The sequence below is a fragment of the Dicentrarchus labrax genome, unplaced genomic scaffold (assembly GCF_905237075.1).
Source record: "Dicentrarchus labrax unplaced genomic scaffold, dlabrax2021, whole genome shotgun sequence".
Taxonomy (NCBI): domain Eukaryota; kingdom Metazoa; phylum Chordata; class Actinopteri; family Moronidae; genus Dicentrarchus; species Dicentrarchus labrax.
This window is the reverse complement of record NW_026136714.1, coordinates 6097970-6122639: the sequence shown is the minus strand read 5'-3', so window position 1 is coordinate 6122639 and position 24670 is coordinate 6097970. Positions and strand designations below refer to the sequence as shown.

General features: G+C 40.6%; 1 protein-coding gene across 1 annotated transcript; it reads left to right on the top strand.

Moving 5' to 3' along the window:
* The first annotated feature begins 714 nt into the window (after positions 1 to 714).
* On the top strand, positions 715 to 18342 carry tmem161b (transmembrane protein 161B). The gene is made up of 12 exons (XM_051423760.1): positions 715 to 968; positions 6606 to 6709; positions 7866 to 7946; positions 9400 to 9497; positions 9615 to 9771; positions 11250 to 11401; positions 11508 to 11568; positions 11683 to 11823; positions 12901 to 13014; positions 14017 to 14191; positions 15099 to 15195; positions 15293 to 18342. The coding sequence occupies exons 1-12, from the start codon at positions 966 to 968 to the stop codon at positions 15586 to 15588; spliced, it is 1479 nt and encodes a 492-aa protein (XP_051279720.1). The 5' UTR covers positions 715 to 965; the 3' UTR covers positions 15589 to 18342.
* Positions 18343 to 24670: the final 6328 nt, after the last annotated feature.

Genomic DNA, 24670 nt, shown 5'->3' with positions numbered 1-24670 from the left:
CATCAAAACAGTGTAACAGTGTATGTGTATTACTAGGATGGAGTTTCATGGTAAATGTCAATGGTGATCACATTTAACATGAATTGTGCCCACGAATGTTGAAATATAACCACTAAAAAAGCAACCTATAGCTCATTTGGAGTCTCCCTGAAGGGTTTCAGTAGGTGAGTTAGGCCTATATCGCTGCAGCCTGTGGCATTTCCTACTTTCTCATTCTGCCTAGATACAATTTGTGAATGTATATTACTTAAAAGTGTCACAGCAGTAACCCCTGTGAGGGTCGAGCAGCCTGTAAGAGTGGCTTTCATTCAGGGTAGAGGGGCCTGCAGTGCTCAGACACAGAGTGCAATGTTTGCTGTTAATAATAATTCCCAGATCAACACAAGCAGAAACCGGGAGACTGTGTTATCTGCCTGATCTCGCTGATGTGATCACCTCCACACATCTGATGCAGGTACCGATCTGTCATGTGTGATGGTGACTCTTTGCTCTCTTCCGGTTGCGGAGAGGTCCTAATACATCCTTATAGCGGTCCTGGTCTAATCCTATACAAAATTACAAAATAGACTCAATTTCTATGTCAAATTAAAAACAACACCGCATACGTGTACATTTTTCTGTATAATATGACACATTTTAATTTTAATTTCGTAGGAGTACGAGTCATCAAACCCTCGTATTTCACCCGCATGTCTACAGGCATACGCGACAACACCTCCTTGCCCAAAATTGTAGCGTGACCTCTACTGCAGTTGAAAAATACTTGTGAGCGGAGGTTGGAGCCGTCGATTTCTGACCATATAACCCATCTCTGCAAAGGATACGATGACAATTTGAATGAGAAACCCCTTCATTTTGTGCACAGCCATCGCAAGAAGGGCTTATGTGCTCCTCGTCGCTTGATCTCCGACTCGGGGTGCTCAGTGTTGTCGGGGAAGAGTCCGTTTTAGCTGCACTGCATCAACATGGTGAGTTGTGACAGAGAGCCCCTGAACGCAACGTTATCTCGTATTTGTCGCACTTCGTTTTTACAGAGCATTAGTTTCTCCTTACATGCATTCTCATGTGGAGACATAATCTCTGCGTTCAGCCGGTTTGTTGTTATTGTGCTCGCAGCGTTAGCTTTAGCTTGCTAGCCGCTGCTGGTGCTTGTATAGCCGGCCGGTGTGTGTTAGCTGTTTAGCTAACAGTATGTGACGGGTTTTTTAAAAGTGGTGTTAGAGACACATAACGTTTCCAGTGTTTGGGACTGTTGGCAGTATAGCGTGTGTTGTCGGATAGAGGTTGAGGATACGTTATATTTGCCTGAATGAATCATACCAGCATACAGTTAGCATGCCGTAGCAGGACACCTCTGGGGGGGAGGGAGGGAGGGAGGGAGGGAGTCAAGGTGTGTTCACTTACCTGACCTGCTCGGTTTGACCTTAGGATGCCCTCAGAGTAGATGTAATTTAGTATAACAACTCGTTTGATGTAACTTATTCGCAGTTTCACAAACATTTGTTGAACACTGATGGTTAAAATCAAATGTCATGTCAAGATTTTTAAGATTTGAGGGAAATTGAGGATTCATAATGTTCACTGCAAGCTGCACTGTGTATATAATGTTATACTGGTCAAAAATGGACAGTTCTGATTGCATACATTGTAGGGTTGTTTTGTTACAGCACTCGTTTCCAAATAATGTCAACCTCAACACAACCAGCACACGTAGATCTCAAACCGTAAAATGGGATGAAGCTTAATAAGTAATCTTTGTTTGTATTATTGTGAATATTGAGGTGAGTTTGTGTAATTCTTTAGATACAATCAGAAAGTCCCAATGTGCTGGATGTTATCCTCTGTAACAGCTGCCAGGACAGGAAAACAGTGACAACATGTAGAAAATAGCATTAGTAATGTGGAAATGATCACCAGGCAGGTAGAGCCCCACTCATTCTTCAAATCAAGTGAGTGGTGTCTCTTACTACAAAAGTATTAGGATCATTTCGAAGTACAGTATGGCCCATATCAACTGCAATACGTCTGTGAGAAAGTGTAGTCAATATTTTCATTCAGGAGTTGAACGGGTTAGAGAGAAGGATTAAATACACTCAAGGGTAGTCAAGATGAATGGAACTGGTAAAGCATCAGTCAGTCAGGGGTTCCACTGCTTCAAAGTTAGTTTCATGGGCAAAATAGTAGTGAGGTGTTTGAGCTCTTATTGATGGTGGTTATCACTGCAGCTCCCACTCCTTACCCCCTACAGATTTCATTTGGTTGTTGTGTGGAGGGGGTCAAGCGGACTGGGCAAGATAAGAGAGTCCATGCTGGCTCAATTTCCCCCGGGCCTGAGATCCTTGCAGAGCCCCCACAGAGCATGGTCAGCATCCACCAAACGAAGGCTGTGTGCTTTTGACCTATATAGCATGACCATTACTCAGACGGAGAAATGTCTTGAGTCAGAGAGGTTGTATTTGGTCACGCGTCACATCTTGAGTGAGTATGATTGCCAAATTAATGGCACCCACTCTCCCCTCTGTGACTCCAGAAGAGGTATTGACTTTAGCTTTTGCAGCTTACCCCCTGCTGGGTGACACTGGGGATCCCCATGACCAATCCAAAAACTAGGTCTAGTGGCCATCATTCACTTCCAACTTCTACACCTACTGTATTCTGACATAGGTTTAACCTTCACTCGGAAATACATTTATTAGTATTATGCACAGGGTTGTTCATTATGATGAATGTATGCTCGTTGTACAGTCTTATGTTTGAAGCAGGATATGTGTGAACTTAAGTTAGCATATGCAGCCCAAGACCCCACTTCTTGTCATCTTGTCATTGCAGAAATTCAATTCAAAGCTTAATGCTGAAGGCTGCACTAATAAAAAAAAAAAAAAAAAAAAACGTGGTGCAAAAATTAATTAAAGTAAGAGATTTGCAGAAACCAGAGAATGGTGAGCTTGGGCATCGTTATCAGTGTTTGTTGCTGGAAGGAGAGAGTATTGCGCACAGACACTACAACAATAACTAAGCACAAGGTATGCTTCATGCTGGCCAGGATCTGCCAAGGACCCGCTAGATGATGGACCGACCCAGACGACACATTTTCAGAGTCTGCGTGTCAGCATGTTCGAGTTTTTACTTTTTGAATAGATTGAGTCCTATATTAATTTTCCATTCTATGAAAGACTTATTCCTTAATGGACCAACAATTCTTTAGATTGCCACTAAGAGGCACATTAGGCAAAGTAAATTTCCCTTTTAGGGTGAATTCAGGCTCTATTGAGTAGAGGGCAGGGAGCTTTGTTTAGCCTAATATTATTGATGCGTCAACATCACGTTAAGAAAACAGAGGCCACAGGGTCTATTGCTGTATATTCATGTGATGAGTTTTCAGGTGTAGATTCACTGGTATGTGTCCATGTGCGAGCACAGATAATGTGACTGTTGTTGGCAAAGAGAAAAAAACTATTTTATTGGGGATTAGTTAGCTAATTGGTTCTCTTTGCTCAAATGTGTGTGGGCACAGATATCAATGATTCCTGCTGATTGCCAAAGAGATAGGCCAGCCTGCAGACCTTACCCTACAGTGAGTGGATAAAAGCGCAGCATGGAGAGAATGATTCTGGCCTCTTAAGCTTAAGTGAATATTGATCTAAGAGTGCTGGGTTGAGATTGAGCTCCTTATGTTACTAAATCTGTGGGTACCTACCACAGGAGTGCTGGCTGTTCATTCTCCTGGGCACATGGAGGCTGACATCGTGCAGACAGAGCAGAAATGAGTGAACACTGTATTTACACCACAAAACTTACTCACATTACAGTTGTTGGTTGGTTAATAATTCAGTCCCTTATAATCAGACTGACTGGTCCATTGTGATCAATACATTTTTTTGTATGTGCCATTTCATGATATTAATCATTTGTCACTCTGTCAGTAATTTGAAATTGCATCAGTCATACATATTGTGATTTTGGATATGGAACTGGCTAATATAGAGAATTAAATACCTGCTAAAAATGCTGTAAATACAGTACTGCCATGAAACAGTCTTGCTCATTGACTTCCTAATCCAACCAGGTATATTAAAGGCACCAGCACTTTGGTAGAAACTGTATAGAACAATCTCTTCTGGTTGCCAAATGTCAATCACCTCAAGGACAGTGGACTAGTGTTTTGGGTGTTTTTTGTCATTTTGTTTTGCTAATGGGTTCCCCCCAAATAGCGAGTGAGAGCTGCTGCTCAGCAACAGACTGAAACTAGGTGGATGGACCGGCACTGCAAACAGTCCTGCGTGAATATATCGGCAACTGCCACGTGCTACGTCATCACGTCTACCCCAGCTGCAAATTGTAGACTTGAACTTCACCAATCATGCAAGAGGCATCTTTCTGCAGAGTAGTGGGGAGTCCCAGGCACTTTAACGTACCATGTTATTTACCATGCAGGCACTTGGGAGTGGATCTCAGTATTGTTATACAAGTATGACGGTAGCCTATAACATTACACACAGTAGCCACAGTGTCTCTTTTTGGTTCTACAGCTCATTTAAATTGGAAATTGTCATATTATACACATAGTGTTTCAGTGGAAAAAAGAGTATGCATTGCTTTAAGGACTCCAGAATAGCCTGTATGTTTTTGGCTCGACTGAATAACACTGAAGTGATTAACTCCCGCGTCCTACAGACTGCTCTCCTTGTCTGTGTTTATGGTGAAATGAAGGTCATTCTGTGTTTGAATTCTGGATCTTAATCAAGGTTGCTGAGCCTAATCTTTCAACTTTCTCTTCTACAGTATTTACCAAGAAAATATGCTTTCCTTTGGTGTTTCCCGTAGACTGGTCCAATGCAGCTTATGCGTTATTGGCTGCATTATTAATCAAACACCTCATCTAGAAGAAAGAGCCATGTATTCTCGCAAATCACACATATTTATCCTGGGGATGCACAATATGAGGTTTTTGGCCGATACATGCACCTTATTTTTTTTCAATGTAATTGCAGAAAACATTAAGTATCTCCTCTCCTGTAGCGGAATTAACATATAATTATGCATACTCTTATCGTTAGGGTCCACTGGCAGATGCAGACATAAATTAAATGCACACATTCACATTCAAATTGTAAAATTCATCCTACTGTAACTGTAATTGGATGATGCTTTCTCTGAGACAATCCTGACAACAACCAGGGTAAATTTAACCCATTTCACAAGTTGCAAAACGAGTAAATAAATGCAGTTACTGTCCACAGGGATAGGTAAGTTCATTCTACAATTGTACAGCAATTAAAGAAAGAACACTGATAGACAAAGTGTGCTCTTTTTCACACTGCTGAATAAATTAGCCTGAATCAGTAGGCAACATGTTGTTTACAGGCCATTGCTTAAACTCAGTAACTGAATAAAATAAAATAGGATGAGAGCTCACGTAAGGCCACACCTGAGAAATACCTGCAGCAGGTCACCATGTGGTGTGTGTTGTCCACAAATCCTCAACAAATAAAATAGCTGGTTGTCCAGAGAAATGCACTCCGTGTAGTTTCTGATTGATGTATTCATATTTTTTGGCCCTTGTTTAAGGACTGGAGAAGAGGCTGCTGAAAACACGTTTTCCCTTGTGCCTGTTTATCTTTGTTCTTCCCAAATTTCTCTTAATGATTGGGATTACATCTCCTAAGATAAGTAATTCTGTTTGTAAAAGGAATGACCAGCGTTGCGCAATCATTGCAAATATCAACTTAGCTATCCCTTTACAGAAACTTTAAAAGACCTACACACCGCAGGCATGTTTGTCCCTCTTTCCGCTCACAGACGTGGTAACGTCCTCTTCGCCTCACGTCCCATCGCACTGGCGGACACAGCTTCAAGCATTTAGCCTAGTTAATGGTGTAATTTAAGTGTCATCTTTTGGAAGAAGTTTCATTTTAAAGCCTTTATCCGCATATGCTGATGACGTGCTGTTACATTGTGCATCCCTATCCTACGGAACCATAAATGTTCTTAGCACATTTCGTGGAAGTGCACAACTAGATTTTGTTTACAGGTTTAACTTTTGGCCAGATGGTGGAGCAGTATATGATGATATGATCCATTTGTGGGGACCATGAATGTTAATGCAGAATTTCATGGCGACAAAAACATTATAACCAAGTCTTTTGCCTCACCTCTGTCAAATACCAGCTAGCTCACTCATTATACTGCCAATGAATTGTCCTCAGAAACACTAGAGGCAGTGCTATAGAGTTTAACCCATCACATACATACACAAGCATACATACGTTTGTTTGTGTTGCTAGATAGTGTATCAGGGAAACAATCAATCTGTAATCAGCATGTTTGTTGGGTCAACATACTGTATGTGTCCCCATTGAAAGACATGCTGGTGTGTTGGTGGGTATCAACAAGTTTGTTTGTATGTGTGTGAGGGCACGTTTAAAGAGAAGTTGTGACACCAAGACTTTTGATCTGAGATCTGTAATATGATTTTTTTAAGGTGCAGTTTGAAGATATGCTTGAGCCTTTCAGTCTACAGTATATAAACCTATACATATGTGGAACTGCTTTATGGTATGTACAATTATTATTTAAATGTGATTTACCCCATCTTGTTTCCGCAGGGTGTGATCGGTGTGCAGCTGGTGGTTACCATGGTAATGGCCAGTGTAATTCAGAAAATCATACCTCATTATTCATTTGCAAGATGGCTACTCTGCAGTGGCAGGTAATGTAGTATCCTGTACATGCTGTTTCAGATAGTTTCTCTAAATGCTACAGTTTCATTTCTACAGTTGCCTTCTGAGAAGTTGATTTCAAAACGAGTCTGCAACAATGGGGATCATAATGTTTACACAGATGACAGATGATGAGTGTTCAAAAGGGTTTGGATAGAATAATAAGAAAAAAAGGATCATTAAATCATACTGCAAAGACCAAAGGGCATCACATTATTAGGATGACCCGAGAGGACGGTGCGTAAAAATAAAGTCCCCGCCTCATTTCCTCTAATTAGTGCCACATATGTTTTTCAACAGCTTCTTGGAACACATTAAATTATTAATTCATTTTTCTTTTCAGGGCACTGTTGAAACATTTTTCAAAAACTTTTTGCCCCAAGCATGAGGTCTGCAGTGTCCCTCCCAAATATTTTGTAATTAATTTTTCCATAATAAATAGATGCTTATGGTGAAAAACAAGCTGTGCTCTTTCTACTTTCCTTTGCCACAAAGAGTGCTTCTCGTGATGCTCTGACAAGAGGGTTTCTAAACAAAGTTAAGGAGGGTGCCTGAAATGCTTGTCTTCAAAGGAGGCTCTTAAATTAGCTCCTATTTCAAACTCCGCCCTTAAGGACAGATAACCTTCCTTTTGTAAAGCCTCTAACGAATGCTTTTTAGATGTGTATCAGAGTCGCTGATACAAAGTAAAACATTGAGAAATGTCTTTTTTATATGTGTTTTTTGCAAGTTAATAATAAAGCTCAGAACTGTTATAAATGTAGGCTTTGAGTTGTTCAGATATGCCATACTTAATGTCAATGCTTTCAAGAACATTTTTCAATGAGATTTTTGAAATTATTGCTTTAGGGAGAGATGTAAAGACATTTTAAGCTTTTAACATTAAGAGAGTTCATCTCATTCTTCCAAGAAATGGAAGTGAACAGACAAGTGATTATCAAACATGTCTCTTGTTTTAGTCCAAGTCACATGATAAATATTTTATACTTTGTGTTAATAATGACATACTAGGACAACAAACCTAGCTCAGTCAGTTTTTTTCCAGCTTTGAAAATATCTGCCTCACTGTGTCCTCTTTCTTACTCTTTCTTCCTCTGTCCATGTCTGAGCCTGATTCCACATCTCTCTCCTTTTCTTTGTTCACAGTCTGCGTTGGTATCAGCACCCCACGGAAGATGAGTTGAGGAGCTTAGCTGGGAAACAAAAAGGACAGAAGAGGAAAGACAGGTAGGTAGGAAGCGGGGGCTGGAATGAAGAAGGGCTATTGTTTGGGGGTTGGGGAACTGCAGTGGCACAGAGGAGGTACGAAAGGCACTCCTTTCATCAGAGAGGAAAGAAAAGATGAGAAGCAGACATTTGAGATGGATGGAGACCACAGGCATGTCAGCAAACAGATGATGCTGATGTGTTTATGTGGCTCATTTAAGGCCTGTTTGAAGTAAAGAGACAGAAATCTGTTTTTGTTGTTTTGTTCCTCTATGGCTCTTCATCGAGGCTCAGAACAACTCGGCTTAGAAGTGTCCCTGTCTAGTAGATGTGACGAAAGTTAGTCCTGTTTTTTGGGCGCCATTACTAGTTAGGCTATTTTAGGGGATGACAGTTTAAAAGGATTGCATCCTCTCTGAAATCAAACAGCATTATGTCTTCAGAGTGGTCAGATGCCAAGCTTTGATCTGGAAGAAGATTTTCCTTCAAGACTATTTTGCAATTCAAAAAATCTACTATTGAATTTTTAGGGCTGCAGGTGGAAGTTGTGACCATATGTTGAACACGTGAATTTAGTGCCGTTTCCTTTGTGCTCTCCTCTTAAATGTGAATTTCAATTGAAGTCACAACTGAAAGCTAATCCTTACTGTTCCTCATGGTGTCCAGCTTCTAACTTAAGGCAGTTTTTGTAGCACAGTCCTTTCTCAGACCCCATATGAGGCAGGTCAGGGCTCTTTTAGCGCCACATGTCCAGTAATCCCTTGAAGAAAAAGATGGACCACTGTCCTTTTGCCAGCTCGTGCCATGCAGCTCCATTCCTTTTGTGAACGGTCTGACTCCCTCAGTCAGGGGTGAAGCTGAGCCCCTTTTTTTCCTGTCAGGTGCCTCAGAGATGAAATCTGTCCAGGGCATGTTTGGCCCTTGAGTCTTACAGTGGTATTGTCCTGTGAATACAGCGCACACACAGTGCTGAACAAACAAAGCCCAGGACTGAAGAGGCCCACCAGACACTTCTTCAAGCCTAAAGTAGAGCTCCCCATAAGCCTTCTGTTGCCAATTTAGCACTACCTATCTATTGCCCTATCCCTGCCTATCCCTCTTGGTCACCTAAGAGTCAAGTAGTATTAGTTGTAATAAAAGTAGCTAGACCTCTGTCAACTGTTAAATTTGGATGCCAGAGCTGCATTGAATATCACACCACTACTCTTTGGGAGGTAGGAAAGTAATTTGAAAACATAAGTTCAAGCTGGAGGACTCAGACCATCATCTCACTACGCCTGTATTATTTATCAATATTTGCTGTATAAATACAAAATAAAAGAGTGCAAAAATGTGAGGAACTGCTACTTATTTTCAATTGTATAAAAGGCAAGATGAGACAAATTATCTGAAATGATGTTTACCTGCAGTCTGTAGTTGCTTATTTCTGTTTCCTGACTCCAGTTCTTGTTTTGCTGCTCTCTCTTTTCCCTAGAAAGTACAATGGTCACATAGACAATAAGCCACTAACGGTTCCCAAGGACATAGACTTACAGCTGGAGACGAAATGCATCACGGAAGTGGACACATTAGGTATAAATCTAAGAGGGCAAATGGTTAATGAAGAGTTTTCTTTTCAATTACACTCTTTAAGTGTGTATATACTGTGCTGTATATGTTTGGATTAAATTATACTCCTTATGCCCACAGCATTGCACTACTTCCCAGAGTTCCAGTGGCTGGTGGATTTCACAGTAGCGGCAACTGTGGTCTATCTGATAACAGAACTCTACTACGGTGTGGCTCAGGCCTCAGGAGAGATGAACATCAGCGTGGTCTGGTGCCTGCTAGTGCTCGCTTTTGTCATGTATCCTTACATCAGTGACTCTTTACACCGAAACTAAACTGAGGAGACAGTCCGATAAGAAATAGGGCTAACCAAGATGTAAACTGTTTTTTTTAACTGGTTGTATATTATTATGTCTGTTGGTGGGCTGGAAACATTTGAGGTATTCTATAGACTCTGCGTTTACACATTTCTATGATTTCCACTTTACGTTCTTCACCATCCTATATGTCGCAGGTTGACATCTCTTTGTCTTTAAGAGACCGAATCATTCCAGATTGTGTGATTGCAGCAGTGGCGAGGAGAGACTATAAAATACAGCTAACACTCCTACTGGCATGACTTCCAGGCAGCACCTTTATGCTCCACGGCTAACTGCTATTTTGCTACGTCGAATGATGGTTAAATAATATGCATTATCCTTGCCACCAACCACAGGGATCAATCTTTCCAGTGCTCCTGGTCGGGCCTGGCTCACCGCGGTCAGATGGTGTGTCATTTCCTGCCTATGTCGGAGATTGGAGGCCCAATTTTCACAGCCCAACAGACTGATATGCTTGGGGAAAAGGACAGACTGTGGAACAGATGAAATGGGACTATGAAGATGAAGATGAGGGAATATGTTGGCTCAATATATGTGTTAATGGGACACTTGATTTCAGTTTCCCTATTTCAGCTCTGATGATATGTTTAAGACTCTTGCCCTGGAGATCAGCTCTGCTGCCTTAACCCTCACTGATAACCCGGGAGCAGCATGCTCTTTAAGTATCTGAATCTTCACTTGAAAACCTCACTTTTCCTCCTCCATTTTACTGAAATTTAAAAATGTGACTGCATATCCTTACCTTTGGCCAATGTTGACAGGCCAACTCTGGCAGTACATTAATTGTAGCCCCACCGCATGATAGCTCAAACATGACTATTTCTCTTCTCAGCCTCATGCTGGCTCAATGTTTATACAGCTGTCTTCACAGTACTGAGTGGAAGGAGGGGGGAAAAAAAAGAAAGAAGACTCCATTCGATTGAATGCCATTCTTGAAATGGACTAAAAGGAGAGAGAGATTGCCATGCTGTCACCTGAAATCTCTCTGGCAACCAGAGTTTGTTTAAGAAACATGCTCTGTCCTTAGCCTTCTGATCAGTGTAGACGGAGAAAGAGTAAAATACAATTACAACCTCAATGGCAGGCATTGATGCTAAAGACCCACACATGCTTGGTATCAGGGTTTGTGCAGCATTCATGGGTGGAGCGGGGGTCACACGGGGCCTGTAAGTATGCACAAACTGTGTATTTCTGTAAAGACGAAACACATTTTGTGTGGTGAATAGCTGTGTGTTACTGTGTTCTAAATGTTTTGTGTCGGTTGATTGTGGAGACTTATTTCTGTTTGCCTTGAACCTGTAAAAGGCATTGAAAATATATCCGCAAAAGCAGTTTGTATTTGCTTTGTATGCCAGTGTGCTTCTGAAGATGTTTTTCCTTGACTCGGTCCCCACAGTAAGACCCTTTTCTCTCTAACGGCCCACTACTTCAAGCTGGAGGAAGGAGGCGAGCGTTCACTTTGCATTACCTTTGCTTTCTTCTTTTTTGTCAAAGCCATGGCCATTCTCATCGTCACTGAAAACTACCTAGAGTTTGGTCTGGAGACAGGTTAGTGCTCTACCGTGCTTCTCCCGCAAATGACCCCGTTAGTCGCAACCAAATTTGATTACTTTTGGCACCAGTGAGTCACTGTCAAATATTTTTTCATTTCTAGGTTTTGCAAACTTCTCTGACAGTGCGCTACAGTTTCTGGAGCACCAGGGCTTAGAGTCCCAGTAAGTACAAAATCAGTATTCTCTCAGTATCATTTTTGTTTTCTATGCCTTCATGAATTCTTTATGACTCATGAAACTACAGTAGTACCTCACTATGTGTTTTCTCTTTCACAGGGGTCCCATATCTAAACTCACCTTCAAACTGATCCTGGCCCTGCTCTGCTCCTTGATTGGAGCATTTCTAACTTTCCCTGGTCTACGCTTGGCCCAGATGCACCTAGATGCACTCAATCTGACCACAGCTAAATTTACACAGTGAGTCCACTACAGTAATTGTCTTTACCTCTGTGTTCACTCATGTATTTTTCATTGAATACTATTGATGTCTTCCTTATTCTTAATAATGAGGATGTAAAAGGTGGAAAGTCACAACAATATTTGTTGAAGCAAGACCTTAAACATCCGTTCCTGGTCAGGAAATGTTTTAATGTGCCTAATTTCTTTTTTACTTTTGCTTGTCTCAATGTGTTTTGTAGTTGCTTAAGCACCCTTTTCTAGGCTCAGCCTTGAGTTTGGAGTCCAAATGTTTATCCTCACTGGTATTTTAAGTAAAACAATATAACTTTCATCCCATCCTCCTTAAATGAATGAATTGTTTCTAATGATAATGGAAAAAAGCTTTAGGATAGTCTGCTATATTTGTGGTTCTGGGCTTAATTAATACGTGATGTGCCACAAACATAGTGCTCAAGTAGTACCAAGAAGCCAAATATAGTGCAGTTGTACTTGTCTCCTACTATTCAGTGTGTGTCAGATGCGAGAGAGCACCCTGTGAGTCAGATGAAGACTTCCTCAGTTAGGGCGGATTTCTATTTCAGAACTCACTGGGTGGCATGTCTACGACCATGATAGGGGGTGCAGAGCAGGGAGCACGTCGCATCCAGATAATCCACTTTGGCATAGCAGACTCTCCAAAATGGCCTCCTCTTCCATTCCCCCTCTTAACTGTCATGAGCTTACATCCTCAGACCCTGTCACTAGCAGGGATTATCTCCAAGCCCTTCAAAATCTGTGCCTTGGTTATCTTCTCACCCCTCTCAGGGAAAGTTACATTGATAGCATAGACCTTATTTCTCACTATGTTAACTTCAAATTTAGATAAAAAAAGAGAAGATTTCAGTGAGCTGTTTGTTTATTCATATATGGGAGTCACTGATGATGATTCTTAACCATCAAGGCTGTATTCATCCACCACCATTCCTTCAGTCATCAGGTGTTTTTTAATTATCAGCAGTTTTCTGAAACATTTGATGTAGGACGACAAGCTGTTGGATGTTTGTCTTTAAACTGGTTAAACTGGGCATCTTCTCTTTCACCTCCCTTTTTCTACAGGACTTTGCTTCATATCAACTTCCTGTCCCCTCTTATCATGGTCCTGCTGTGGGTGAAGCCCATTACCAAGGACTACTTAATGAACCCTACCCTGGACAAGGAGAGTGTGCCTTTGTAAGTAAAAGTAATTATGTGGTTTCAAAAGTTGGCAAATAAATTCCAATTTATACTATAAATAACTTGTGTATACAGTCATAGTCAAATTTTCTAAGAAGAGATATAACCCACTTGTTGTTGAGGTATTTTGTAAGAGAAGTTAACTGTGTAAGTAACTTGAAAGTGCATAATTATATTCTTTGCTAATAGTTCTAATAATTGAGCATGGACAATGAACTCTGTGGTAAAAATGCTTTGTAGCTCATGTATGAGATTGCCTAAACATTTCTTGAAAGCAAGAGAGCGCTGAAGGTGTATTTGCTCGCACCTTTTTTTGATTGATCTGCACTTGGTTGGGCTCCCTTGATATCTAGCAAGCTAATTACCTGCCATTCAAACAAGGGGGGCAGGACAACAATGCAAATCTGTGAAAATAAAAGTAATTGTGGCTTTTGTGCTGGAAAATGGATGTAAACAATGCAACAGCAGTTATGAAAATGGAATTTACAACAGTTCAATGAGATAAGAAATGTATTCAGCTCGTAGATGAAGTGACAATACACACGTTGTCTACTCTGGTTAAAATTACACTGTAAACAAATTTAGTCATACATCAGGGAAAGCTCCATTGTATCTCTAACTGCTGTCATTTGTGAGCTCGTTTCTAAGATAACATCTTTCATTTGTTGCAAGTTTGAATTCTGTCATGTGTCAAAACTTTCTTCTGATGCTGAATGTGACTGTGATACCATCAAGGTCAAACATGATTAAGCCCGATTTCATGTTACAGTACCCCCTTTTCACCTTTTTTATCTCTCAATTTCACCCTCTCGTACTTCTTCTTCTGAGTTGTTTATGACTCCTTTGCTCTTACCATCTTTTCCTGTCTCTCATTGTCTCTGCCTACCATCCAGATGATGGAGCAGATACATGATGTGTTGAGTTTGCAGCCCAGAAAAAGCTGTCATCCCTTCATCATCCCCCCTCTCTTACTCACTCCTGTCTTTCTATTAATATCAGGATGACTGAGCAGACGTACGATACGTTGCGCTTATGGACCATCATACTGCTGTGTATACTCCGGCTCGCTATGATGAGACATCATTTGCAGGCCTACCTCAACCTGGCCCAGAAGGGTGTGGACCAGATGAAGAAGGAGGCAGGACGGATAAGTACCGTTGACCTGCAGAAGATGGTGAATAAGATAATATATTTAAAAAATCCTTATTATACCCTTCTGCATCAATTTAGAAATATAAAATCATATCATTATGCCAATAAGCACATGCCGTACTGTTGAAGGGATTAAAAGGCAGAGCACTGTTAAGATCAGTAATTCATAGTAACCGCTTAGATGGAGCCACCTTGCTGGATTTGCAGAGGTGGAGAAATTTAGGAGTAAGCCAATTTCCCTTTATTAAAAGCAAATATAGACACATTTAGGGTTCGGTCTTTGTGAATTAAGGAACAGAGCACAAAACTCAGTCATCTACACACAGGACATGCATTATGCAGTAGGCAAGCAGCCCACCTGTGGTGCACTTGGAAATTGGATACATTATCAGTGAGTGTGTTTAGGACTGGTATGAGTTGTGGCCAAACACATCAGTTCCTATCATTGCCTCTAAAAGCCCTCCCCAACATGAAGTATTGGCAGTTTGGTCTAGTTTAGAAGAGACCCCTCCTATGTTACAACTCCTATTCTTGTTCTTGACACAAGTGTTAATATACATCAACCCAAATAATATAATATGTAGCACTGCAAATACAGGTATACTACCAAGAATGTCAGTTGTTAGTTGAATTTAATTTCTAGACTTGGTGAAAGAGTTGTGGTCTACAACAGTGATGAAGATGTAGGGGCCAAATTTCTTACTTATTTTTTTTGCTAATGTGATGGTTGTATGAACTCATACATCCAGTGACCATCATCAGTAAAAATCCCATTTGTCTAATAAGATCTAACAATATTAAAACTAATATTGACCAGTAGGCTGTAGTCCTACATTAGATTATGTTTTTGAGGATATTTTTTTTTAGGCTTTGTTAAACAGTTTGCGTAAAGGACCATATAAATGCAATTCTTCTCTAATTCCCCCCAGGTTGCACGTGTTTTTTATTACTTGTGTGTAATCGCACTACAGTATGTGGCACCACTGGTGATGCTCCTACATACAACTTTGCTGCTAAAAACCTTAGGTGAGTCATGCACTGCTCAGTGATTTTCCAATTTAGAAGATCTCTTTGCCCACCGTAGGTTCAAGCTATTTTTCTCCCTGTGCTTTATTTATTACAGGTGGACACTCCTGGTGGGTCTATCCCGAAGAAGACCTGCCTTGCACCCATGAAATGAACTCTGACTCTGTGATGGGGGTGGCTCCAATAGCAGCCCCGGCAACAGCTACGGTGGTAGAAACAGGAGCCCGGGCGTCAGTAGCCCAGCTGTCAATGGCCCTGGGAGGCCTGCGGACTGTCTTCAGCCCCTTGCTTTTCCGGGGCCTCTTCTCCTTCTTTACTTGGTGGATTGCTGCCTGTCTCTTCTCCACCTCCCTCTTTGGTCTCTTTTACCATCAGTATCTCATGGCGGCATAGCATCAACAACCCAGCAGTGGCAGCCAGACCCACACAGGGCTACTGTGTGTATGGCCTGATCAGAAAGGACTGAGCGAGGACAACAGAGGCCTATTGATGACTCTGCTCCACAACTCCTCCTTTCCCTCCTCCCTCTGACCACCTCACAATGATTGACCATATCATCAGAGCTCCTGGTTCAACTTCCAGTGCTTCCTCCACAGATGACTCTGTGAACTGTTGTCATTGTTTTTACTACTACGACCACTACCTTTTTATTTGGAGAGAGAAGATTTATAAAGCTTAATAACAGACAGACTGAAAGTATGAGTTAGAAGAATATTAATCAGTGTCTGTGTATTGGCAAAGTAATGAGAGACAGGTCCAGTTTCTGATTACAATTAATTGTACATGTGGTGTGGCAGTTCTGCACAGTACCCCCAGTTTTAGGGAGGCCAGTAGTGAGAGTTTAATTGATGTTCCTTTTTAATACGTTTTCACAACTGGTCATATGTAATCCATCAACATCCTCAGATTCATGATGTCATCACATCTTTTACTGAGTCCTAAATGCAGCCTCTTACAGACTCCTTTTTAACTAGTATTGGATACGAATTACATCACCGACTTATCCAGGAAAAAAACTTCTGGAGTTACTCTCCATGACTGGATGGATACATGCTGTTAAGTTTTATTGGTTGGTACTTATATGCAGGGCCCTGACATAAAGAGTCATGCAACTATCTATATTCCAGTCTGTATCACAGTCCATGATAGTTCTAATTTCCCACAGTGACGCATTGTAAAGAAGCTGCATTTAGATCACAGAATATCATTGAATCTGGAGATCTTCATGGAGGCTTCATATTAGCCTAAAATCACTTTGTTTTTTCCCCTTGTTTTCTTAAGTTTTGAGGTAACTGATAAATGCCATACTTGTGCCCCAATGTGTGTCTTTTGAGCACACTTAAAATATGTGTTCAAGGGAAATAGCTTCTTAATGTCTAAATTCCATTTCTACGGACTACAAAAGTTTCTGAATGAGTCTTAAAATATATGCGGCAAGGACCAACGTGTCTCAGTTTGTAGGAGGAGGAGGAGCGAGGAGCAGCCGGTGGATATTCCTTGACTGGCTGGTTGGGTAAAGCCGTCATGTCGCTAACCAGGGTTAGACCGTGGACAACTGAAGAAGAGTTGTACCTGCAGAGGAGGAGGAAGAGATGGGAGACATCTCACTGACTTGAAGCTGATGTATTTAAATGTGTCTAATTGAACTTGCCATCAAGGACAAACTTAGTTTTTTAAAAGAAAAGGCTTTCCAGCAGATTTGTGATGTTTCATTTGCATTGTGACCTCCCTGGTCTTACCTGAGCCATTTTAGAAGCTATGAGAGAATTTTAAGCTCTTTTTTTTTGAGCAGCAGCAATGATTTTAAAGGGAGGACAACACTTAGGGCTCAGTCAAGGTATGTGCTTGTGTCCGTGTGTCTGTCTGCATGTATAGGATCTCTGCTGTAGGTCAGCTGTAATCTGAAAGGGCATTGTGATCAAGAGGAGATGATGTCAACTACTGTTGATAGGCTACCGCCTTCATGTTCTGCTTTCCCTTTTTTTTTTTTTCTTCACTTTTACCCATCCATAGCTTTTGAGAACAATCTTTTGTTTGTTTTTATTAATTTTCTAACGGATCAAATTGTGAATTTATAAGTTTTGATTTTTAAAATGGTGCCAAGTGAGTCTGTTCCCCTGTACTGATGTCTGTAGATTTGGTGTCTGCTAGTGTTTGAAACTACAACTGGACTACAACTCTGCGGCCTTCTGTTTTCTGTAGATCCATCTCGATGAAGCTGGAATCACAAGCTCTGGTTCACAACAGGACATAACAGTATTTACAGTGTCTTTGCACACTGTAAATCTTTGATGGGTAAATGTACGCACAAACAGTCATTGTGCTCATGAAGCACTGGCCCAACATGATTGTCCAGTTTCTTCAGGAATGTAGGGTACGTGATGCCAGATTGATTACAGATCACGCAATCTGGAGGTTCTCTGGCATTTGATTTTGTCATTACATTTATTATATCATAGAGTTGTAATTTATGAATTCCAGCTCTGTGAGTTTTGTACAGAAAACATTTTACAAAGTCGAGCAGCACCATATCACATTTTTAAGCTCCTGATTTCGAAAGTCTTAGCTTTAGTTTTGTGTGTTTGAAATGATGGGGAATATGCACATAATGAATGTATCAATCCTGCCTAATTTCTAGATTGTTTTCATACAAATGATTTGTATGGTGAGTTGATTTAACCCCACCCCACCCCCACGCCATGCTCTTCCTGAACTCATTACTAGTCTACTACCATCTGTTAAATCTACCTTTCAAACAAAATCTAATTTGTCCTAATGACTGTTTTTATTGATTGACTTATCTTTGTTTTTGTATTTATTACACATGTCGAGGCCTGTAAACATTTCTAATTTTAACAGCAAACTCTTTATTTTGTTATTGGAATGCATGGTGGCTCACGTCAGTTTTGAAAATGTGTTTGACAAATCAGTTACAGATTAACCTTCTTTTTTTTTAATGGTCCGGTCCGTTAAGTAGCTGGGATAATCAGAATTCAGTGGCCTAATGAGGCATTGTTTCTTCTGTTTGTTACCACTCGAAGTGTTTATTATTCATTGTTGGGTTCACGAAGTAAATTACACACATTGTTGTTCTTTCATGTATTTATTTCTGCTTTAGATTTTGTCTTAAATAAATTATGTTCTTTACTATGTCCTTTATTTATTTTATCCTTATTCTCCACTAGCTTCATATATGACCTTAGCAGTAGCACAACAGGGATATGGGTTAATTTACAAAGCTTTAGATGTGTTTGGAACATCTATTTGTTTTGAACAACTGATAAATTCAAAGCAAGTTTCTATAATAAGCCAGTCAGCTCACAGTCCCTGTAACAGTAGCAATCTCAGATGGATGTATTGCTCACAGTGATTAAATGCTGCAGATGACTAAAGGGAGAAACTGAGTTTGGATATTTAATATATCCATATTCACTTTCATGAGTTTGTAGGTCAGTAAATTACCAAAATAACAGCAAGTCTGTATTTCTATTGAAGTTCGATGATACTCTGTCCCATAAGAGTGACTAACAACTTGAGAAATGATGCCTCACCAAGGACTTGTTTGTGAAATAGTTAATGGACTCAGTCTGCCTGTCTTTGTTGAATCTCATTCTCTCCTTTCCTTCAAATCATGCCAAAAGGAGTAAAAGACCTTGAAATGGGGTTGCAATGCTACCATTGCTTAGTACTTAGGCTTTTCTCTGCATCTCCAGTGGCTCCTTTTTGGGTCCTCAAGGTCACAGGCAAGATTTAAAATTGCGTCTTTTTTAAATTTTTTTACTAGTGCTCAATAATACTGTAATTGTGTTTCAGCATCACTCTACTTATGAAATATGTCCTTGTGCAAACTGGCATTAATTTAGGCATTCAGTGGCCATCGATCGATTTGCCTTTCTTAGTTTGGCTTCTCTATTCTTATGGGAAAGGTTAGTAGAGTAGATAAAGAGATGAAATGACAAGCGCTCCAAAACTACTCTTAATGCACACAATTCTCTTCAAATAACATCGGGCCAGTTAATACAGGCCTTGAGTGCCATTGTCCACATGAGCGGGAAAACTGGACCAATGTATTCATTCATAGGTAGACAGATCAATAAGACAGCTTCCAAAACAAACCATTGGAGAGGTTCTTTTATGCCTCTTGAGTGGGGCCTATTCAAAGAAGTCCCTCTCCGTAGAGCGGCGTGGAGCTCCACTTCGGGAAGGGGAGCAGAGCCCCCCACCCTTCCGTCCCCAACACAGCCGCAAGAACTGAGAAGCTTCTGGAGGGGCTTTCTCTCTGACACAGAATGGTGATCCCACCCTCATGCCGATTGTGAGAAGTAGCAGCCATACTTCATGCCTGACCCGGCCTTGTATCACGAAAGACCTGAAAGAGAACTCTTTTCTTAGTTTGAACTCCTCTGACCTGTCTTTTTAAATTTTTTACTTTCTTTACAAGGATCTCCAAATTATGACAAAGCTAGGAAAAACAGAAAAAAGGTCCCCTGCTAAATTCAGTGCCAATTACAGATTGGTTGACTAGGATCAGCATGAAGCAATCACCTTAAATGTAATACATGCAATTATCATCTTTTCATTGCCATGACAACAGCTGAGAAGGTAGCACCAAACATTTAAGCATCTGTAGATGCAGTAAGGAAGTGGGCTTTTGAAAAACTGACATTTCATTGAGCACATATTCCACAAAGCAATATAAAATAATTTAGAAAGGCAAAACGTAGTGACACAATTCAAAATTAAACAAGCATTTTTATTGACAATTGAGATAAAAGTGCAGTTCATTGACAGGTAGTAAGTACAGGAAACATTCACAATGTATTCAAGCCGTGTTTGAGTGATCAAGACACATTAAAATTGTAGATAAGATATGACAGTGAAATGGTTATTTTTAATAATGAAGAACAGAGAATACAAGTTTGGATTTTGTTTGAATCATGTCAAATGTAACATCCAGTGTTTCTTTGTATCAGTCGTCAAGGAGCATAACACGATGCACAGAAAGCCAGTGAAACACATTTAAGGTGACGTAGCATTGTGAAATACCAATTTTATGTTTACTTTTGTCCATGTTATCCCACACACTGAATTTACATCATTCATCATTCACATCCCCGCATATGTGAGACATTGTTCATCTATATAGCTGTCTGTGTATTATGACCTAATTGAGTTAAACATGTACCAGTTATCAGTGCAAAGCAGGGAAAAATGGAGAAGAAAAAAAAAGAAAGAGATTCTCGCTAAGCAAAGTACATTTAAATCTCGTCATGGTTAAAATTGGAGGTCCACCGCCTCGTGCTAGAAATATGAAATGGCTGACTGCCCTTGTGGTAATCACCACTGCTCTTACATTAATTCATCTCCAGATGAACATTGTTCCTTTGGGGATTTCCATGCTTCGTTGTTGTTGCCCTTTAATCAGCAGCCTCCTGATAGACACTATACTGTACCACAGACACAGTATAGCGCCTTTAAAAGTGTGTGTGTGTGCGTGTGTATCCATGTATTTAGCAATTAAATTAATCGCTTCTCTTTGACACAGTGACACCCCCCTTTTTAATTAAATATGGATTATATTTTGTGTTATTATTCCTAATACATCTTGGCCCTTTTTACTATTATTGAAAATTAAACTGAAATATATTGTGATGAAAGTGCAGCTTATCATTCTCTCAAGTATCACACGGTAACAATAGGTGCATTCAGAAGCACCAGCCTGCCTGGTTTTTGATCAGCTTTTTTTTTTTTTCCAGCGATCTACCAGATATATTACTATCAATAATTGTATCATTACAACACATTTAACTTTAGCTTCACACTCCTTTAGAGCGGAATATTCCCCCATCAAGACAAGCAAATTTCAAATGTTGTGTCTTGTATATGCAGTCCAGATTTACAGATTTACTACAAAAATGTGCTTAACTGTTCAGCAAATGAATGGTACATTCCAAATTAATTAGCAAAAGCAGCACTACTGTATAGAGCTTAATGTCTTTCATGGTGAGAAAGCAGGGGCATTAAGCTCACAGAAACTTAATAGATTTTTCAAGGAATCAACATGAATGAATAAATGATTTATATATATATATATATATATTTAACTCTTACTGTGTCCTATTTCTCCTGATGAAAAATCCTACTGTAGATGCCTCTTCAGCAATAACAACCAACAGAGTGGACTGCCCCCTAGTGCCACCAACTGAGTGTGACAGCGTATGGAGGGGGAGGGGGAGAGCCTGCTTGCTTTGAGCATTAGCAGAATGCCAGCTTTTCAGTGCCATCCAATCAGAGAGCACCTTCGTAACACGTTCATACATCCAGTGGAACTAGGTGGCGAATGCAAATGCTCCAAGATCAAGGTTTCTCCTTGGCAATGGTGCAGCACTTGTTTCTCTCCTTTCATGTCCGAATGATGATGGTGATAATAAGAGGGGAGGACAGGCCTCAGATTGAGCCAAAGGGGGGACGAGCATCGATGAGATCTTTGATATGGAATGCTGCATCATATGATATTAGTGTCATTCATAGAACAGTTTGATTGACACTTTATTAGAAAAAATTGTGAGAAATGCACCATTGTCTTCATCCATTTTTCATATTTGAATTGCTGACACTTTGATGCACTTTGGCGAATGTGGTGCTCAAACTAGGACAAAGGAGCTGCAGCCTACTTCACGTTTTCTTTGCAGGGTTTTTCTCTTTTCTATTCCAGAGAAAGAATTAATACAGTAACAAACATATTTCTATAATTGCTTCCTTTGTGGTCTATGCTCTTGCAAATGCACTTATATAAACACACACATATCCACACGCACACATACACACACTCATAACTGAAACCCGCATTATTTTGCTTCAGGGATCCTGTTGTTCTGCGTGCCTCAGGTCCAACAGACTTAATTTTCAGTGTTATATTTTATTAGGCTGATGATGCACATTGCATTCACGGAGCACTTCAACCTCCAGGTCCTCCCACACATTGTTGTAAAGCCAGCCTATGTTCCTAATTAAGACAATGTAACTCTGCGGTGCTTTCACGAAATGTAAAACTGATTGGAATGAAGGCGGCAAATTCAGAACATTACTCTGGATAAAGGGAGACATTTATTTTATGCCTGTCATTTAGCTTGTACCTTAATTACCACGAATGGTTTCTGCATGACTGTGAATACTTTCCTTACAGATTGGTTCTGATGATAGTGATATGCATGCATTGTATATGTTGTGACACTTCTTTTGGAAGGTAAGAGAAATAGACATGTTTGAAAATAGAGCATTATGTTTGTGTTTCAACTCCTGGTAGTATATTGTGTGATTGTGAAAGGGTCATTTCAACAATAATATCCTTTCTGACCATATCATGGGTTTGTTTGTTCATTTTAATTGTTTACACTGTGATCCCCGGTCCACTGGATTTGACTTGGTAAAGAGAAAAAAGGAAATCATCATTCTTGGAAGCACACTCTATGCCTCTAAAGCAAAATTTAACAAGAATATGTACATTTTCTGACATATTAGCTGAAAAACAAAACAAACAAGTGTTGTCATTTTGTAATAGGAAGCCAAATTCAGAAACTAAATAAACATGAATATATGCACTTGAGGTAATTTATATTAAATGAATCATCTTGTCAATCCATTAAACAACATTTAAACCACGACCTTGTTCGGAGAGTTAATTTGCCGATTGATCCTGTTTGTCTGTGAGAAGGTCACATATTGACACCGTGTTGCTTCAAACGACCCCTGACCTCTTGTTGCGACCTGCTGGAGTGCATGCCTTCCACCGAGGAGGGCAACAGGTCACTGGAGTCATTTGGAGGAATCCCAAGGGAAACTGGCCCCTGGACACTGGGCCCCGAGCTTCTCTTGGTGCAGAAACACACACATGCTGTAGCTCCAGTCTCTCCTACTACACTGTCGGCTGGGGAGACATAGAACGTAAAAAGAGAAATAGCTGTTTGTGACTGAGACATGGAATACATATTTATGCTGTATATGCATCAAGAGTGGATGTTTTTGCAAAAGACGTTTGCAAAATTATTTGTGTGTCTGCGTGTGTGTGTGTGTGTGTGTGTGTTTTTCCCCCACTCTTTTTTTAAAAGTCAGCTCCATATACACTCAGGAGACTATGGGGAGGGGGGTGGAACTGAAAAGCTAACTTTTTTTCACCCTGCAATATTTCACTCCAGAATATGAAAAAGGAACAGCTATGGAAAAACGTAGCACACTTTCATCATTATCAATTTTGTTTCTAATGAAAGACTGAGAATTATATATCACTTTTAGCACATTAGGGGGGAATATAACATAAAAATGCTCAATTCCTTTTGAAGGTATTTCTTTTATTCTTCCTACAAAAAGACTATTATGTGGTGGTGAATGCATATTAAGCAAGAAAAGCAACTATCATTCATCTTCTACAATGCATAGCTGTAAATTATGGCATTATCTCTGCTGGCACAGAGGGAAGAAGTGGAGGAGGAAAGAAGGGCTGAGGTGGAGATGAGGGAGGGGGTTCAAAATAAAGAAAAGGGTGTGGAAAAAAAGGACAAACTCACTCACACACACACACACACACACACACACAGACCATTCGGCCTAAAGTCAATGAGAAAGATTATGCTTGGCCTTATCCAGTAGGGCCTGTCAGATTTATTTCCAACATCAAGGGACTCTCTGCTGTCTCTAGCCCCATCCGTCAGCGCTCTGTCTGGGTTTCTGTGTGGTCAAAGTCCTGGATGGAGGCTGGGAGTGGAGAGCTAAAGGACGCTCGAGGAGGTGTGTGTGTGTGTGTGTGTGTGTGTGTGTGTGTGTGTGTGTGTGTGTGTGTGTGTGTGTGTGTGCGTGTGTGTGTGTGTTGGGAAGGGGGGTATCTGAAACTGGAGCAGTTGCCAGGGCACACAGGCCCGTGGCATTCTCCATCGTCTGGCATCCCAGGGTGCAATGGGAGCACTAGTCCTCGGTAAGTCACCAGTGGAGGTGAAAAGCACTGTCACAGAGATGAAAGGGGGCTTCCCCCCACCCTCTGATCTGTGAGAGAAAAATGAAAAAGGCAGACGAATATGGGTAGAGAGAGCGAGAGGGAGAGAGCTTGAGAGAGTTTTAGAGAGTGTAAAATCGCTCTCACTGTATTTCATGTCAATATGTCTCACATTTGAAATCCTTATTATAGATTGGGTGTGGAAAAAAGGGATGTGCTTTCATTGTTCAGGGACATGTCCCCTCTTTCTCTCTCTCTCTCTCTCTCACACACACACACACACACACACACACCATTCCCCTCGCCCGGGCGCCTGTGCCACACCACCCACCCCTGTCGTTCTGCACGATGTAACCTAGCAACTATTTAATTAAAATAGCATCAGCAAGGATGGAGGCTTTTTTCCCTCCCTTGCAAGGATTTCCTCCAATCTCAGTGCTTTTCAGCACACCATGAATCAAAACTGACGCCATGTATGCCAGTGTATTG